The 20,099-nt window shown below is 40.3% G+C and overlaps 1 protein-coding gene across 2 annotated transcripts in view; it reads left to right on the top strand.

Moving 5' to 3' along the window:
* Window positions 1–20,099, top strand: part of fubp1 (far upstream element (FUSE) binding protein 1) — a 53,942-nt gene that overhangs the window by 11,918 nt on the left and 21,925 nt on the right. For both annotated transcript variants that reach the window (XM_043698694.1, XM_043698692.1), the window contains exons 3-6: window positions 6,905–6,940; window positions 8,737–8,773; window positions 12,384–12,433; window positions 18,570–18,641. In XM_043698694.1, the coding sequence (XP_043554629.1) occupies window positions 6,905–6,940; window positions 8,737–8,773; window positions 12,384–12,433; window positions 18,570–18,641 (195 nt within the window). The remainder of the gene's footprint in view (window positions 1–6,904; window positions 6,941–8,736; window positions 8,774–12,383; window positions 12,434–18,569; window positions 18,642–20,099) is intronic.

The following is a 20,099-nucleotide window of genomic DNA, read 5'->3' as shown; positions in this document are numbered from 1 at the left end:
CGTACCACCCTCTGTGTGAAAAAGTTGCCCCTTAGGTCTCTTTTATATCTTTCCCCTCTCACCCTAAACCTATGCCCTCTAATTCTGGACTCCCCGATCCCAGGGAAAAGACTGTTTATTCATCCTATCCACGCCCCTCATAATTTTGTAAACCTCTATAAGGTCACCCCTCAGCCTCCGACGCTCCAGGGAAAACAACCCCAGCCTGTTCAACCTCTCTCTATAGCTCAAATCCTCCAATCCTGGCAACATCCTTGTAAATCTTTTCTGAACCCTTTCACGTTTCAAAACATCTTTCTGATAGGAAGGAGACCAGAATTACACGCAATATTCCAGTAGTGGCCTAACCAATGACCTGTACAGTCGCAACATGACCTCCCAACTCCTGTACTCAATACTCTGGACCATAAAGGAAAGCATACCAAACGCCACATTCACTATCCTATCTACCTGTGACTCCACTTTCAAGGAGCTATGAACCTGCACTCCAAGGTCTCTTTGTTCAGCAACACTACCTAGGACCTTACCATTAAGTGTATAAGTCATGCTAAGATTTGCTTTCCCAAAATGAAGCACCTCGCATTTAGCTAAATTGAATTCCATCTGCCACTTCTCAGTCCATTGGCCCATCTGATCAAGATCCCATTGTAATCTGAGGTAACCCTCTTCACTGTCCACTACACCTCCAATTTTGGTGTCATCTGCATACTTACTAATTGTACCTCTTATGCTCGCATCCAAATCATTTATGTAAATGGCAAAAAGTAGAGGACCCAGCACTGATCCTTGTGGCACTCCACTGGTCACAGGCCTCCAGTCTGAATAACAACCCTCCACCACAACCCTCTGTCTTCTAACTTTGAGCCAGTTCTGTAACGAAATGGTTAGTTCTTCCAGTATTCCATGAGATCTAACCCATGGGGAACCTTGTCGAACACCTTACTAAAGTCCATATAGATCACATCTACTTCTCTGCCCTCATCAATCTTCTTAGTTACCTCTTCAAAAAACTCAATCACGCTTGTGAGACATGATTTCCCACGCACAAAGGACTGTCCCGAATCAGTCCCTTGCCTTTCAAATACATGGACATCCTGTCCCTCAGGATTCCCTCCAACAACTTGCCCACCACCGACGTCAGGCTCACTGGTCTGTAGTTCCCTGGCTTGTCCTTACCACCTTTCTTAAATAGTGACACCGTGTTAGCCATCCTTCAGTCTTCCAGCGTGTCAACTGTGACTATCGATAATAGAGTTCTCGGGTACACTGATCAAGTCCTGGGAATTTATCCACTTTTATACGTTTCAAGACATCCAGCATTTCCTTCTCTGTAATATGGACATTTTGCAAGGTGTCACCATCTATTTCCCTAGATTCTATATGTTCCACGTCCTTTTCCACAGTAAATACTCTTTTAGTATCTCCCCCGTCTCCTGCAGTTCCACACAAAGGCAGCCTTGCTGATTTTTAAGGGGCTGTATTTGCTCCCTAGTTACCCTTTTGTTCTTAATGTATTTGGAAAGACTCTGGATTCTTCTTAACCCTATTTGCCAAAACTATTTCATGTTCCCTTTTAGCCCTCCTGATTTCCCTCTTAAGTATACTTGTAATGCCTTTATACACATTTAAGGATTCACTTGATCTATCCTGTCTTTACCTGACATGTGCTTCTCCCTTTTTCTTAACCCAACCCTCTTTAGTCATCCAGCATTCTCTATACCTACCAGCTTTTCCTTTCACCCTAACAGGAATATATTGTCTCTGCACTCGTGTTGTCTTATTTCTGAAGGCTTCCCATTTTCCAGCCATCCCTTTACCTGTGAACATCTGTCCCCAGTCAGCTTTTGAATGTTCTTGCCTGATACCGTCAAAATTGGCCTTTCTCCAATTTAGAACTTCAACTTTTAGATCTGTTCTATCTTTTTCCATCACTATTTTAAAACTAATAGAATGGTCCCTGGCCCAAAAGTGCTCTTCCACTGACTCCTCAGTCACCTGCTCTGCCTTATTTCCCAAGAGTAGGTCAAGTTTTGCATCTTTGGTCATCGATGCATCCACAGACTGAATCAGAACATTTTCTTGTACATGCTTAACAAATTCCTCTCCATCTAAACCCTTAACTCTATAGCAGTCCCAGCCTATATTTGGAAAGTTAAAATCCCCTACCATGACACCCTATTATTCTTGCAGGTAACTGAGATCTTTTTACAAATTTGTTTCTGAATTTCCCATTGACATTTCGGGGGTCTATAATACAATCCCAGTAAGGTGATCATCCCTTTCGTATTTCTCAGTTTCACTCAAATAATTCCTTGGATGTATTTCTGGGAATACCCTGTCCTGAGTTTATCTTCCTTCCCTGTTAGGCCCCTTGCTTTGAAATAAATGCAGTTTAATTTATCAGTCCTACATTGTTCTCTGCTTTGTCCCTCTCTGCCCTGACTGTGTGGCTGCTTTTCTCAACTGTACCAGACTCAGATTGATCTCTTTCCTCACTAATTCCCTGGGACCCACACTCCCATCATGCTAGTTTAAATTCTCCCGAGCAGCTTGAGCAAATCTCCCTGTCAGTAAATTAGTCCCTTCCAATTTAGGTGCAATGTGTCCTTGTACAGAAGAGATTCCAATGATCCAAAAATGTGAATCCTTCTCCCATACACTAGCTCCTCAGCCATGCATTCATCTGCTCTAGCCTCCTATTCCTGCCCTCACTAGCTCTTAGAACCGGCAGTAATCCAGATACTACTACCCTCGAGGACCTCCTTTTTAAATTCCTGCCTAACTCACTGTATTCTCCCTTGAGAATCTCAACCTTTTCCCTTCCTATGTCATTGTACACATTGGAACCAATGACCTCCTGCTGGCTCTCTGAGACATCCTTGATCCTGGCACCAGGGAAGCAACACACCATTGAGTTTTTGCTGCTGACCATAGAAGTGCCTGTTTGTGCTTCGGACTAGAGAGTCCCTTGACACAATCGATCTCTTGGAACCCGACATACCCCTCATTGCATTAGAGCCCGTCTGTATACCAGAAACTTGGCTGTTCGTGGTACTTTCCCCTGAGAATCCATCACCCTCTACATTTTCCTAGACAGCATGCTTGTTTGAAAGGGGGATAGCCACAGACGACTCCTGCGCTACCTGTCTTCCCCTCTTACCTTTCCTAGAGTTAACCCATCTGTGTAACTGTATCTGCGACTTTTCTGCCTTCTATAACTGCTATCTATCACACCCCCTTGCTCTTGAATGTTCCTTGTTGCCCTCTAACTGTTGTTCCAACCGTTCCTTTGGATCTGATAGGATTCGCAGCCAACAGCATTTATTGCAGATATAATCCTTAGTAACATGTAAATTCTCTCTAAGCTCTCGCATCTGACAATAATCCGCAGACCTAGAAAATAGCCCCATCTTATTCCTATATAAAATACTGCTCCAGACTAACTTAATACATTTGGCTTATATTAAGTTTAATCAAGCGACATATCTCAATAAAACATATAATCAAGAAAGAACCCACTCTATTCACTATTGCAGACTCCCCAGGCCACACCTGAAAATATTCACTTACCTGTCTCTCTGCTGTGACCTTTCTCAAACAGGTTCCTCCAAGATCAGTTGTGAATTTCACTATTTGTTAATTTTCCCAGGCACACTCTGATGTCCAGCGATACATGAATTCAACAGCAAAGGCAGTACTGCGCAGGTTCACTGTGTCAGCTAGCAGTGTAGGTTTCTTTCTTTCTCTCCTGCACTGACCTCACCATATGTTGCCTTTGTCTGTTTCTCTCCCTTTTAAAAGCACTGTTGTTTTGACTTTGTTTTTCCTCCAGAGTTCCAAAACAATGCAACAGCATGTAAAATAGTAATTGCTGCTCCTGGAATTTGAAGAAACCACCTCCCAACACCTAAAATACCTCCAAAAATAGCAGCGTGTTACAGCCAGAAATTGTTCCCGTCCTCCATCTTGGATTACCCAGAATCCACAAACTATTCTTGGGTCAGATGATTTGGAATCCATACGGCTGGAGGTTATAAATAACAATGGGGAAGAAGAGACCTTTGATAGACCATAAGCCCTGTAACAGTAGCTATACTCTTGGACAGAGAATCAGGAGATAATGAGGCCATGCTAAAAGGATATCATGGGTGACTTCAATCTTCATATGGATCGGGAAAATCAAATTGGCAGAAGTAGTCCCTGGGGAAAAAAAAACACAGTATGTTTTTGGCACAGTTTCTGAGATTGTCTCGGATTCAACCAAGTGTTAAACTATTTTGGAGCTGCTAATATGTAATAAGGCAGGTTTAATAAGTTGGTTTGAGTGCAAGAGATCTTCTAGGGTTCAATGATCAGAACATGGTAGAATTTAGTGTTGAGTTTCAGAATGAGATACTAGGGAGGGAAATAACAGTCTTAACCTAAATACGGGATGAGTAGAGTTTGCTGGAGTGATGTGTGAAAGAACCTAAGCAGAAAAGACAATGGCAGGCACACGACTCAAGAAAAATATATACCCTGGTCAGGAAAAAGGATTCTTGGTAGGGTTAACCGTGGAAGTTTGTGTAGCATCAAATTGAATTAGTCCTGGGCATGGCTGAATTTTCTTATGAGAAGCAGTTGAGTATGTTGGGCTTGTACCTATTGGTGTTTCGAAATATGTGAGGTGATTTTCTTGAAATGTTTAAGATCATTAGGCTTGACAGGGTAGGTGCAGAGTTTGTTTGCCCTGTGGCGTGAATCTAGAACTAGACCTTCCAGTATGAGGGACTATTTCATACACCAGGAGGAATTTCTTCTGAAGAAATAAAAGATAAGTTGGATACATAGTAGTTAACATATAACGGTTCAAACTCATTGTATGATAATAAGTGCTTCTTTTGTGGTATGAGCTATAATAGCTCTAAAGAGTTTGATAAAAATGAGAGAAACAGAATATCTTGGTAGCACCAGCTCAAAATGATAGATACATGCTGCGGGCATTTTACTTTGCTTAAGTACATGAAAATGCAATTTCATGTCCTGTTTAATGTTTTCAAAGAAAAATTATTCAGAAATCTCTGAACAAAGGCTGACTTTTTCTTTGTTCAATGCGACAATAGCCCCTGTTTAATTCTCATTTTAAAGATTGTTTTAGGTCAGTTCGAGAATAGAGCAAAGTAGAACTCTCATGTTCTTCCATGTCATAATGGCTGTTTGTTCATTCTTCACTCTAGAGCTTTTTCAGGTCAGTTTCAGGAATGGTGCAAAATGTTGCAGGTTTTTCGTTTTGCTAAGCGGCATTTCAACTTTGACCTTGAGGGAACTCTTCATGACACTTGACCTGAAAGTTGTAACAATTTTCAAATGTTTTGAAATAATTATTCAGCAAATCTGAACGTGAGCAAGGAGGGAGCACTTTTTTTCAAAGGTAGAAAACAGCTTCTTGTGTATAATTAAAAACAGATCTTGCACAGTCCTGATTTATAAGGAGGTGGAAATGAGAAGAGGTTTATTTGGTGTTGCGATATTGATAGGTAATACACATGCAAAATAATGAAGTCACCATCCACATTTTTGCTTAATTTTTTAAGAATTGGTGCCATGTTGACATGTGTGTATTACATGATTTAATGGGGTCATGTCATTTGATATTGTCGTCTTCTGGCATGCGAAGTGGTTTAAACTTCATTTTCTTCTATTAGTCTGAGAACGTTAACTTGACTTTACAAAATATAAGACACTGAATGGCTTTTATTCTAGTTTGAGCAGTTTTTGTGCATGAGTACATTTGCAAACATATTTTCTAAGTAGGGCAGTGTTTCTCCTTTACACAAACTTTGATTGAACTACAGAATTAAAACATTCAACTTAGGACCAGCATTTGGCCACTCAGCTCTTTGACTCTGTTCTACTATTCAGTAAGGTCAAGGTTGATCTGATTGTAGTCTTCATTTCACTTTCCTCTCTGCCCCCCATAACCCTTGAATTCTGTCACAATTAACAGCCATAGGAGACATTAATTCAGAGTTCTTTGCAAACTACAATAGTTAAACTGCTCTCCTAACCAGAAGGAACGAGATTTAATGGAGAAATATGGATGTGATTTTGGTTCCTGGTTAGTGTGCCGCTTTCTGTGCTGATTTGTCAGCACAGCTTTTTGCTGATCATTAGAAATTGTACAGAGGATATAGGAGAAAGCTTTTTAGAAATGAGCTAAACTGTATTGGTGGACTGTTGCGTCTGTCTCATAAAGTGTGAATATGAGAACTTCCTTTCTAGCTTTTAAAAAAAAATGTGGGTCTGCTGACGACTCCACAGTTTGTTTACAGACTGCTCTGCGCCGGCACTGAATTTCAAACATAACTCCAAGTTCTGGCCAGGAATCTAATTTTGTATCTGTCCTAACTTTTGATGTTGTTTGGAATGTTGTGTTTTCCAAATGTACTGCAAAAGTAATAATTTTGATTACAAAATCCTGTTTTTTTAGTTCATGTAACAACAAAGAAAACTGGAGTATGCCTTGTGACCCATTGAGTCTGCTCCACAGTTCAGTATGATCACTCAACTCCACACCTAGTTCTTGCTTTCTCCCTGTAACCTTTACTCCTTTTATCCTGAAGAACAGTGTCCAACTTCTTGAAAACATTGAATATTTGACCTCGACCATTTTCTGTGGAAGACAGTTTCACAGACTCACTATTGTGTGTGAAGCAGTCTTTCCTCAACTCAGCCCTTAATGGCCTATTCTTTATCTTAAACTATGACCACTGTTTCTGAACTTCCCTGTCATCATGAACATCCTTCCTCTGTTTATCCTGCTTTCTGAAAGATGAAAATTGACAGGGCCGCTTCGCAATGATTATTTACTTTGGTTCGGTGGAATAGCTAGATTTATCAATTGAGAAAATCCTTTGTTTTGCAGATCAACCAGATACCAAGAAAGTTGCTCAGAATGATCGTAAGTAGTGCTTTTCTGGCTCTTCCATTTTAGAGACTTTGAGGTAGATCTTTTCCCACTTGTAATTTTAAAAAAAGACTTGTATGACTAGTCACTCTTCTGTTGTATGAGCACAAGTTATGAAATGCACTTGCATGCATGTATCCCAGACAATCTTAGCTTTATTCAAATTACTTAATTTTGCGAACCAGATTAGATTTGCTACAAAGTTGATGGAGATTAGCCAGCACAGATGCCATGTGCATTGGTCGTCTTGTGCTTTCATGTTAGTAGTTGAAACTGTTCACCGTTTGGTTGGCATAAATTGAGACAATGCTCTTCTAAAATGGATAACATTGTTTGAACAGCATCATCCGCATGGTTGGGTCATTCCTTCTGTCAATCATATAGAGATGATAAATAGAATAAAAACTGGAAAACCTGGAAATCAATCAAAATAATTTGATATTAACAGTAACTATTAAACAACTTTAGACATCATAACATGATCTCAAGGTGAAGTTTGTTTTCCACAATCAGTATCACCTGGGTTTTCTTTGCTCATTAATTTAAAATTGAGCCATCCTCAGCTGGTTATTTATTCTCATCATAGATTTTTTCCAGTGAGTAGGTAATTTAAGTATTTGAAAGACACTATTTCCATGAAGTCTTGCTTTCCTAAACCTAGTGTGTTAAGCTCGTGTCAATCTGACCATTGCAGCTTGATTGCTCTTTATTTTAAACAAAAATGGAAAAAACTAAAATGATTATGAAGTTTGTGAAAAGATGAGAGGTAATTTTCTGCTTATGGGAATGACTTGTTTTGTCTTCGAAAATAGAAATTCGTTTCAAAAATTCAGGTCACTTGGCCTGAATTCCTATTTCCAGAATGGGAAGAAACTTGCTCAAGAGATTGATTCCAAAATCATTTTGTGGGCCTGATTTTGCCTTCTGTCTTGAACAAAATTTGTCTAAATTTTTAAGCCTTCATGATTTATTGATTGATATCCTGGTTCATAGAAAAAAGCCACCTTGTACAGCTGCGTTTATAACCGCAAGTGTCAGTTTTAGAGAAATAGCAGCACAATAGCATCCACAAACAGCAACTATCTTGTCGACATTGAGTTTCACGGAGTTTGTTTCCACTGTATGACCTAGGTTTCCTTAGCTCATTAACCTAAAGGTTGGTCTTGATGACTCATCCTCAGTTGCTTATTAATTTTCTTTATACCCATTTGCGACGAGCAGGTGAATAACAGAGTTTTTGAAAAATTGAAATCTAGAAATATTGGTATTCATATGTCTACTTGACAAGGTGCCCATGTGTAAATGCAGGTTGTCTCTTGGGAATATGTAAGATACAGAAGTGGTGCAACTGGTAGCGAAATAGTGTTTATACTTCATTTTAAGAATGAGTAAATCCCCAAGATTCGAGCAAGTGGTTACAGCTGTAGTATGTACTAAATTGAGTAATTAAGGTCAATAGGATAGACATAGTTGAGGGTAAGTTTAACCAAAGGAGGCTGAAAGATTGGAACAGTGTACCAATGGGGTTAGATTAGCTATGGCGGGAGGGGGCTCATGTGGAGCATAACCACTTAATAAGCAGTTTCATCAAATGGCTTGATTTTATTGCAAATTCTGTGTACAGCATTCGTTAACATCTTTATAAACGTAATTTGTAACTTTTTCATGCTGTGCATTTTGTCGCTTTTAATAAGCTTTTATTATAAGTTTTTATTATAAGCTTTCATTCTAAGTTTTTATAATGCGCAATCATCAGATTATTGGTTAATACTTGTTTTTTTCCTTCCAAGCATTTGGAGCACAGCTAGCTGCAATGCATCAACAGAGGTAGGGAAGACATTTATTAACTTAAATAGTTGTTTGGTTATCAAGAAATTGTGGAATTGCTGATTTTAAAAAAGGTTGCCAAAACCTTTCATTTTGCACTCATCAGAACAATACACAAGAATACCAATTTAAGGGGAAAATCAACATTCATAGATGAGAGGAGACTGCTGTTTTAATAGCAAGTGGATTCTGATTGTACAGGCAGTACCACTGAGTATGCGCCGTTAATGCTGTTTAAGTTTACTGCCAGGCTTATTCAAATTATAAACTAGACAAGCTGACCCTCAACATTTCCTTGATAAATGAACCAGCAAATGGCTGTCACTTAGCATGACGAGTTGAAACAGCGCAGTGCATGTACGTTTTCTTCACAAAGCGCAGGGCCCATATGTTAATATGTATTTTCCACTGTATGCAGGTGCACACAATGCAAGCCTAGTGGGCAATCCTAATTTGCTTGTCGCCGTAATTCTTTGAACACTGGGTTACCTTGCAAATTGTGTCCCGATTGTAAAGTCATGTCTAATGTTGGGAACTTGAGAGTTTTGCAAGAGTGGCTGGCTGGGCATGTTCAGTATCTTATTGGGAGCAGCTCAAGCTATTGGCTGTTTGATATGATGTGCCAGTCTTTGGAACATAGGCTTATGTACCAAGCATAAAAGCGCATCTGCAATTCCTGTACCACAAACACTGATTTGTATGACAGATAGAATATCTTTTTGGCTTGATGGCAGCATCCTGTTTGTTGTGAGCACCACTCGAAATGCTACTGCTAATTTCCAGGGTAACCTGGGCATTATTCCAAAGATGGGTACCGACATAGTCTTCTGGGGTTGCATATGCACATTTATTGAAGGTGGGAGGGCAGATTGAGACCATGGTTAAGGTAGCATGTGTAAGTTATGGTGAACCTTTGTAAAACATTAGCTTCACCTCGACTGAGGCATTGTGGACATTTCTAGGCACTTAACATTAGAAAAGTATGAAATCTTGACACGGTAAAGAATGGAAGACAATGGTTCCAAGCCAGGGACTGTAATTGTCTGTACGCATTATAAGTTATTGGAGATGCTCAAATCTAAGGGATCTCAACAAAGTAGCTATGTGAAATTAGCCATTTTTACGAGAGCTGAAAACAAGAGCTGATTGTAGGTGATTAAGAGTCACAAGCAGTATGAGGAAACCTTTGGTGCACCTAGAATATTCCTCTAAGGGTATAGTGAAGGGAGAGAGAATGGAGCTATTCCAAGGGAAATTGGCGAAGCACCTGAAGATGTGCAGTTTAGGTGAATTGGCCATGCTAAATTGCCCATAGTGTTCAGGGATGTGTTGGTTGGTGCATTAGTCATGGGAATGTAGAGTAATAGGTAGGGGAATGGGTCTGGGTGGGATACTATTTGGAGGGTCGGTGTGGACTTGTTGGGCCAAATGGCCTGTTTTCACACTGTCGGGATTCTGTGATAAAGGGAGAAAGTTTGTAGCCTTATGAGGAAATGGCAGGGGTGTGGAATCAGCTGACTTGCTTCTGCAAAGTTGGTCTGGACTTGATAGACACAAAAAACAGTTCTGCACTGATAGTGTTCTATGGTTTTATATAATAGGCCCCAGCCACACGGTTTCTAAAATGTGCACGTACAGGTTTGATTGGTGTTTGACTAGCATTATAAGTATGTAACTGGGAAATTTGATATATTTTCCATGGAGGGTGAAGACCAAGTATTTCTTCTTATGAAATGGGGTTAGAGATGAGGGGACCAATGCGCTTGTTTCACAGCCCGTTTTAATAAGCTTGGGAAGGTGATGGTTTGGTTGGCTTGTCACTCAATCCTGAGGCTGATGTTCGGGATTCATGTTTCAAATCCCAGCTGATCAAATTAATGATCGTGAAACTAATCGATAATTCAGGGAAGGTCGTTCTATCGTTGCGAGGTCTGACAAATGTGACTGTAGACCCACTGCAATCTGGTTGACTTTTAAATGTCCTCTGAAATGGTCTGCCAATGTACTCAAGTCAAAGAATAGTTAAGAGTGTACCTTGTACCATGAAATAATATATGTAAAACATTAAATATGTGCAGAGTAAGTAGTATATTTGCCAGATTGAATGAATCTATAGCTTTACTGTCCTGAAATTGGTAACACCAATGCATGTTCCTTCCAACTAAATTACAATGCAGTCCTTCCTCACTTAAACATCATAGCTTTGTTCTTTAGAGAAACTACTTGAGATGAATCATAGGTTTCCATGTGATTTTGTTAAAACTGGAATTGAGTTACTCTGAGCAGGTATTGAAGTAGCTCAATTTGTTTGTCTGTCGTGACACAGGAAGTGCTGTATAGCTTTTTAAAAATAATTCTTGATGGTATTGTGTAGTTCTTTACCTGTGCAATAGTTGAGGAACTTGTACTAAGCTTGTGAAAGCAAGCAACTTGCTTTCTTCACTGAAGCTTTCCTTGCCTGAGGACTGGCTTTGGTTGTACTTCGCTGCTGGAAACGAAGCACTGGAGGCAGTTTAAAATCTCAGATTGCAGGCTGGGCTCAGGAGCCATTTTAAAGCCATTGATAAAATGTTAGAGGAGCCATTTTAAATTCTATTATTCGATGCCTGTAGTCTAATGCTGCAATCCCTTTTGAACGTCAGTCAGAAACACCCAGTAATTGCCTACTGCCTCCATCTCCCAGCTCATCAAAGTGGATGGTGCAAATGATTTGGGAGGGCATCAAAATACGGTGATACTGGTCTTGTGGCCAAGAATGCAGATGATGCACTGGACCTGTCGATCACGTGGAATCCACCAGCTGGAACAGTAACATGTTAATCTCAAGTGAGAGGGACTGTTTGAGAAAGACTGGTGATTGTTGGCTGATTTGTATTTTTAAGATATTGCCAATGTTGTAATGTTCAGAATGTTTAGTGATCTTTTTTGTGATTTCAGCGAGGAAGTTGCAGAATTGCTCATGCATCTTACAGTATAATAATTTTACATTGTTTTTCCAAAGCAAAACTGTGCTCGGGAACTTAACTTTGGTTTTAACATTGATTCCTAATGAAAATAATGCTTATTTTAAAATATTTATTCTTCATAAAAGTATAAAAGACTATTTTCCAATACTTTGTTCTGGAAAAAGTCATACTAAACTCAAAGCGAAAACTCTGTGTTTACTTCCATAGATGCTCCAAGCTTTGCTAAGTTTCTCCAGCATTGTTTCTGTGTTTGCTTTATTTAAAGGGTATTAATTTAAAACTCTGATGTTCTGCAATGCAACCATAACTATTAAATAAGGACATCTATACTGCAGTGTACTGTGGGACTTGAGCAGAAACAAATGTAAGCATTGTCAGTTGAAATTCGTTACATTTCTGAACGCCAACATGAAATATCATTTAACAAATGTACAAATATAAAGAAAGTACAATGTGCAGTAAAAATTGCATTTAGTTTGTATTAACTGATGTCCATCTAGTGGTAGCAATTGGTCAATGCTGTGAGCAGCCAAAGGCCCAGGATTTTAGTGCGAGGTCAGTGGGAATGGAAGAAAGGGACTGAAGAAACCTCCAATTGTGCCAGTCACAGTGTTAGATAATTTCTGAACTCTTTTTATACATAGGGCAATTGCCACGGAGGAATACAAAGTACCTGACGGTATGGTTGGATTCAGTAAGTAAACACATTTTATTCCATTTATATTTGTGCACACCAATGATGTTACTTTGACTCTTGAACATGTACTGCTTTTTTTTCTTGCTGTCAACATCTGTTTGACCAACCTCAGATACCTTTGGGAAAAACCAGCTTTAGCTTGTGCTACACTCCATACTTTCAATAAAGTTGTGGTGAACCTTCCCACACGCATACTTTGGCTGATTTTCCCTAAACATCCTCCATCATGCATACTCAACTTTGATCCCTGTGAAAGCATCTGTGTCTGTTCAGATGCTGCTGAAGCTGTCAGCACTTTTGTTATTTCCAGATTCATGTTTTGATTCTTTTATGACCAGCCCTTTGCCTTTAAGGGGCCTATATTGAGTTCTGTTGCCATCCTTTACTCCCTGTGCCTTGTTTAAAAATTATATTTGGTGGCCATGCCTTCTGCTGGATTGTTCCCAGGTATAAGAACCTTCTTACACTTCATTCAGTGCATCACTCTTTCTTCACATCAGTCAGCTTGAAGACCTTCTTAAAAACTACCTCTCTGAAGTTTTTGTCACCTTTCCTAACATCCTCCTTGAGCTTCACTTTCATGTTTTTGACCACCCTCTCTGAAAAGCACATTGGGGTGTTTTTCCATAAAGAATAAACAGGTTGCTATCAATTCTACATGCTTAAACACTGTACTGTTCGAATAGTTGGTTTGTTAGAAAGTAAAAATCATTTGCCTCTTCACAACCCTTTTGCCTGGAAGACAATTCTGTTTGCCTCCACTGGTTTCATTTGCCTTTTTATTCTGTTGAGAATATTTCTTGCCACTTTTGGATACATAACCGACTCAAAGGTAGAAGGCAGAGGGTGGTGGGGGAGGGTTTTTCAGACTGGAGGCCTGTGACCAGTGGAGTGCCACAAGGGTCGGTGCTGGGTCCTCTACTTTTTGTCATTTACATAAATGATTTGGATATGAGCATAAGAGATACAGTTAGTAAGTTTGCAGATGACACCAAAATTGGAGGCGTAGTGGACAGCGAAGAGGGTTACCTCAGATTACAACAGGATCTGGACCAGATGGGCCAATGGGCTGAGAAGTGGCAGATGGAGTTTAATTCAGATGAAGGTGAAGTGCTGCATTTTGGGAAAGCAACTTAATGGTAAGGTCCTAAGGAGTGTTGCTGAACAAAGAAACCTTGGAGTGCAGGTTCATAGTTCCTTGAAAGTGGAGTCGCAGGTAGATAGGATAGTGAAGAAGGCGTTTGGTATGCTTTCCTTTATTGGTCAGAGTATTGAGTACAGGAATTGGGAGGTCATGTTGCGGCTGTACAGAACATTGGTAAGGCCACTATTGGAATATTCTGTGCAATTCTGGTCCCCTTCCTATCGGAAAGATGTTGTGAAACTTGAAAGGGTTCAAAAAAGATTTACAAGGATGTTGCCAGGGTTGGAGGATTTGAGCTACAGGGAGAAGTTGAACAGGCGGGGTCTGTTTTCCTTGGAGCGTCGGAGGCTGAGGAGTGACCTTATAGACGTTTACAAAATTGAGGGGCATGGATAGGATAAATGGACAAAGTCTTTTCCCTGGGGTCGGGGAGTCCAGTACTGGAGGGCATAGGTTTAGGGTGAGAGGGGAAAGATATAAAAGAGACCTAAGGTGTGGTACATATATGGAATGAGCTGCCAGAGGATGTGGTGGAGGCTGGTACAATTGCAACATTTAAAAGACATCTGGATGGGTATATGAATAGGAAGGGTTTGGAGGGTCTGTTTCCATGCTGTACATCTCTGTGACTCTAGTGTGTTATTTAGTCAGTGTTGTCAACCTGTGTCCAAGTTAACACTCTATCTCGCTAGACTGGGAATAGTGGTAGAGTCTAGATTAGAGTGGTGCTGGAAAAGCACAGCAGGTCAGGCAGCATCTGAGGAGCAGGAAAATCGGCGTTTCGGGCAAGCTGAACCAAATTCGGGCAAAGCCTTGCACCATCCTTACATGACCTGCACACATATCCAACTCCCAGTAAGAGTCACTGGGACTACTTGTTTCATCTCCTAATGTAGCATTGGCACAAGTGGGATCAGTCAACTCGATGCAGACAGTCAAACCTCTCTGCTTTGGGCCTTGCCTAACTACATTCAGTGTTAGGTATGTAACTCCCTTCAGAATGATTATGGAAAAACTTGATTGTTTTCTATAAATTGAAAGAAGGTTTGAGCAATTGTGTAAAAAGTAGCATTAGGACCAGATGGATATACTTGCCAGAACATAAGAAATTTGAGCAAGAGCGGACCACTTCACCCTTCAGTCCTGCCTTGTCAGTCATGGTTGATCTGCTCCAGGCCTGAACTCCTGTTTTGTACCAGTTCAGCAAAGCTGTCAACTCTTTTATATATCAGAAATTTGCCTAAGTCCTCTTTAAATATTTTCTAGACTCCACAACCTTCGAAGGTAGAAAATTCCAGATATTTGCTATCCTCTGGGAGACATTCTTTCAAATATCAGTTTTAAATGCATTTCCTCTTATTCTATATTTATTTCCCTTAGTCTGAGATTTCCCCACTGGTGAAAACACCTCAACATCCACCCTGTCAAGCCTCCTCAGAATCTTGTATGTTTCTATAATGTTAAGGACCAAGCCAAACCCCCTCAAAACATTTCAAGAAAGTAACTCAGAGCCTAACTTTACCAGTGGTTTTTAAGCAGATGTAAAGCAGATATTCCAGGAGAGAAGATGCTGGTCAAACCACTTAGTTTCAAACAAAACAGAATTTATTTACAAGGTTGTGGGTGGCACAGTGGTTAGCACTGCTGCTTCACAGCGCCAGAGACCCGGGTTCAATTCCCACCTCCGGCGGCTGTGTGTAGTTTGCACATTCTCCCCGTGTCTGCGTGGGTTTCCTCTGGGTACTCCGGTTTCCTCCCACAATCCAAAAATGTGCAGGTTAGGTGGATTGGCCATGCTAAATTGCCTGTAGTGTTAGGTGAAGGGGTAAATATAGGGGAATGGGTCCGGGTGGGTTGCGCTTCGGCGGGTCGGTGTGGGCTTGTTGGGCCGAAGGGCCTGTTTCCACACTGTAAGTAATCTAAATAATCTAATCTAAATTACTGAATGAAATACAAACAAGAGAACAGAATGTAGAATAACTTAATCTGTTGGGTTTATGGATAGGTTATCCAAACTTAATGATGCTGATCCAAATACTTGCAACAATCCCCATAAAAACCCCTTGGCACAAAAAGTAAAATCACTCACAGGGTCTTTGGAGAAATGTCAGAGAGAGAGAGTACCAGCAGGAACCTGCTTATTTGGGTCCAGCAGCTTCAGAATCACTACTGTACTAAAACTAAATCAGAGAAAAGCTGAGCTGGGACAACTGGCCACTCCCCTTTCATTGTACAAGTGTTTTTATAAACTTGAAAGCCTTTTTCCTCTGGCAGTATCTGTTAGCTGTGATCAAACTAGCCCTAAAGCCCTTCAACTTAGACTTTCAGAGACTGTGTCTTTAACGACCACTTTGGGGGGGAAAAAAACCAAAGACATCATAACCTTGTTAAAGGAGCAGTATTGTCACAATAAGACCATCCCTCATGCTTCTAAACTGAGTCATACAGCACAGAAACAGGCCTGTCCCTGCCCTTGTATACAGCATACTATGCCCTGACTTTTTAAGTGGTTCATCTTAAATGTTGAGACTACCAGGCAGCGCATTCCATATTTTACCCCACAGTGCGTGAAAAACCTTTTTTCCCGATCTCCTCCAAAGCACTTAATCCTCACCTTAAACTTAGGCCCTCTGTTCTTAGGCACACCTGCTTTGGCGAAGAGACTCTCAATCTCCAGTCTATGCCTCTCAATATTGTAAATCTACCCACCTACATATTCACCTATCTCAAAACAGAGATGTTTAATTCCAGGTGAATCTCGTCTTCACCCCGTCAGGTGCAATCACATCTTTCCCATAGTGCAGTGACCACAATTGCCCAATTCGTAGCTGTTCATTGTCATCTGAGACCATTTTCCTCACTATCAACACCTTGACCAATTTATGTCATCTGCAGATTTACTAATTACAGAGGAACCTTGATTTTCCGGCTTTTGATTATCTGAACAAGACTGCAAGGTCCCAATGCTTGGTTTAACTGTTATCCAGCATTTGATTAACTGAAGGAAATACTCTCTGCCCATGTCCTTCGGTTAATTGAGGTTCCTCTGTATCCCATTGACATTTGCATCAAGTCATTAATGTGCATAACAAACAAAGGGTTCCTGTTCCCTTTGGATTACAGCTGGTCACAGGCTTCCAATTAGAAAACCAGTCCTCTGTTTGTAAGCCAGTTTTGGATTCAGTTCACTAACATGCCTTGGATTCTATGGGCTCTTAACAGTTGGAGCAGCTTTCCATGTGTGACCTTTGTTTTAAAAACCTTCCTAAAGTCCATGTAATCTACATCAACTGCACTGCATTCATCAATATATTTGGTTCAAAAAAACTCTTATTAAATTAGTCAGATAAGAGCTCCCTCCAGAAATCAGTGCCTTTCCTGCCACTGATGTCGTACTAACTGATTTGCAATTACCTGGCCTATTCCTGCTGTTTTTGTTGAACAAAGGAACCACATTAGCTATCCTTCACTCATCTGACATTTCACGTATTGCCAGCCAAGTATGAACATCTCTATCAGGGCCCCTTGCCTCCCGTAGCAACCTGGGATAATCTCAGGCCCTGAGGATTTATGCACCTTGGTGTCTATTAAAACATCTCATGCCTCCTCCTTGTTAATCTTAACATGTTCTAGGAATAGTGAAATTAATAGTGGTAAGGCATAACCAACATTGTCATTCACAATAAATTAACCCCTGAACCCTGAGAATCAGCCGAGGAAGCCTCTTCAGTACAGTCACCAATGTCAGTTTATCCTTTTCATTTAGTACAGTACCAAACCCCAGGTGCATTATCACCAACACCCTGTACGTGTAAGATGTCTTTCCTGCTTTTAAACTTCTAAGTGCCTAGCAGTAACAGCTAAAGTTCCATTTGTTCTGTTAACCACCTGCTCACTTCTTTGTGTCTCATGTACAATGGAGCCTTCGGAGTCTCCCTATTTAAATAATAGTCTGACTTTTCATTTTCCTGCCAAATGTATGACCTCAAGCTTTCCTTCATTAAACTCCATCAACAATGTTTTGGGCATTTAACCTATCCATATCTCCTTGGAGATTCCAGGTCTCCTCAACAATATGTGCCCTCCAATCTGCTTTTATATTGTCAGAAGATTTAGATACATTATATTTTGCCCCTCCTCCAAGTCACTAATACAGATAGGACTGATCATTGTGAAACCGTACCTTTCCAACCTGAAAAAGACCCATTAATCCAGACACTGCCTTTGTTAACCAATCCTCAACTGAAGCGTCATTTTTTCTGATGATGCAGAGAAGAAGAAACTGTTCTTCCTTTAGCAATCATTCCTGTGGCATGATTATTCATTCAAAGATGTGCAGGTTAGGTGAATTGGCTTTGCTAAGTTGCCCATAGTGTTTAGGGATGTGTAGGTGAGGTCATTAGTCTGGGTTAAATGTACAGTAATAGGGTAGGGAAATGGGACTGGGTGGGTTACTGTTCCGAGGGTCAGTATGGACTTACTGGGCTGAAGGGCCTGTTTCTACACTGTAGGGATTCTATGATTCATTCCTGTATTGTGTATAGAAGTGCAAAATAGGCAAATAATGTAATCCCAGGGAATGGGTTTTTGATTTTAACTTTGATGTAGAGGTATCTGTAAACAGGGAACATTCATTTTGATAATCTCATGATAATCATCACTTGGTCAAACTCAGTGCACTCAAATGGAGATCCAACAGACCCTTAGTCCCCAATCAGAACTATCAAAGTGGCCTGTTGCTACGCAGCCACTATACCTCAGAGCTTGTGATCCCAAAATTTTCATCTGGTTCACGGCATAGTTTGGGAACCTGTGCTCTCAGTAATAGATTCAAAGAGATGGCAATTGCGAGCTTGTTTTTTGTTGAATTGACGACGCTTGTGAAAAATTGTATTGTTGTAACTTTGTACATGTGAAACTGTTTGCAAACATATTTAATAATTCTATTTGGTTTGAAAATCAGCATATATGTGATATTTTTAATTGCAGTAATTGGTCGAGGTGGAGAACAAATCTCACGCATTCAACAAGAGTCTGGGTGCAAAGTACAGATCGCTCCTGGTAAAATAGTTTTAATCTTTGAGTTTGTGCTTTGATTGGATTATTTGCATCTTATTTTACAGGAAGTGGATTTGAAATAGGTATGAAACACATGAAAGGAGACCGTAGTCTAGAATTAGAGCCATGTGCAGTTAGTTTATTCTGTGTACTAATTTTGGTCTTGTTAAATCAAGGTCTTATTTTGTTCCCCCTTGATTGAAGGATAGTTTGATGCCTTGGATTTATATGAATTTCTAATTGTGTTATCAAACAAATGGACCATTCAGTTTAATAGGTGTGTATTGATTACCTTCTGCATGACCAATATTGTATTTTGCCTCATTTCACCTGATCAGCATTTGGTTCTGTCTACTTATTACACAGACACACACACTACATGTACTTCAGCTTCCTTTGCATACATGTAATCTAATTCTATTAGTCCTGTGTGTGATAGCAAGAGAAATACTGAAATCTTGTGCTCTGGGACCAGTTTGCATGCAGAGTAGAGCTGTTCTGTTAAAACAACACTGGTGTCTGCCTAGCACTGAAAAGTTATCCTGGACTTTCCTGTCCACAAAAACTAGGACAAACTCCAGCCAGCCACCTACTGCCCCATTAGCCTGTTCTCATTCCCAAAGTGGTGAAAGGTGCTGCTGAAGCCCCAACAAAACTAGGCTCAGTAGGATTCATAAATAGGAGTCACCACAGGTTGGAGTCATATCAAGCAGAGTGGAAGTTTATCTTGGTTATTGGAGGTTAGTCATGTCAGTTCTGCAACATGACTGGAGGAACTCCTCAGGGTAATGTCTGAAGACCAACTGGCTTCAGCTGATTCTTCATTGAAATTAAAAGTGGGAATGTTGCCAGATTGCACAATGTCCACCACTATTCGTGACACTATCACAGAGTCCCTACTGACAAGACCAATGGCAGATATGAATAAAAACAGTGCACACAATGAAAATTAAATAAAAGCCAATTGAGCAGTTGTCCATTTATAGTAAAATCCATAGAATATTTAGGGTTGACTTGATGCATGGCAAGTAACATTCATACCACATAAGTGCCAGACAATGACCATCTCACAAGAGAAAACGTGATATCCCCTTGAAGTTCAGTGGCATTATTATCATTCCTATCAACATCGAGAAACTGAACGGGACAGACACATACTATTGAAAAGCCTGTGAGAAGCTCAGGTTTCTCTGCCTAAGTCACTTGCCTTATGACTCTCAAACCCTGTCCGCCATCTACAAGATCAGGAATATTTGAGATTATTCCCACTTGTCTGGTGGAATACAATTTGAACAACACTTGGGAAACAGAAAATGGGAAAAGAGGTAGGCCATTCAGCCCTCTGAACCTGCTCTGCAATTCAATATGATCATGGTTGACCACTTTATACCCTTCAGCCCTATGAGCAATATCTAACACCTTGAAAACTCTGTTTGAGTAGTTAACAATTCAGGAAGTTTG

This window comes from Chiloscyllium plagiosum, chromosome 11 (assembly GCF_004010195.1).
Source record: "Chiloscyllium plagiosum isolate BGI_BamShark_2017 chromosome 11, ASM401019v2, whole genome shotgun sequence".
Taxonomy (NCBI): domain Eukaryota; kingdom Metazoa; phylum Chordata; class Chondrichthyes; order Orectolobiformes; family Hemiscylliidae; genus Chiloscyllium; species Chiloscyllium plagiosum.
Note: the sequence above shows the minus strand (reverse complement) of the source record. Positions and strands in the feature narration are given on the sequence as shown.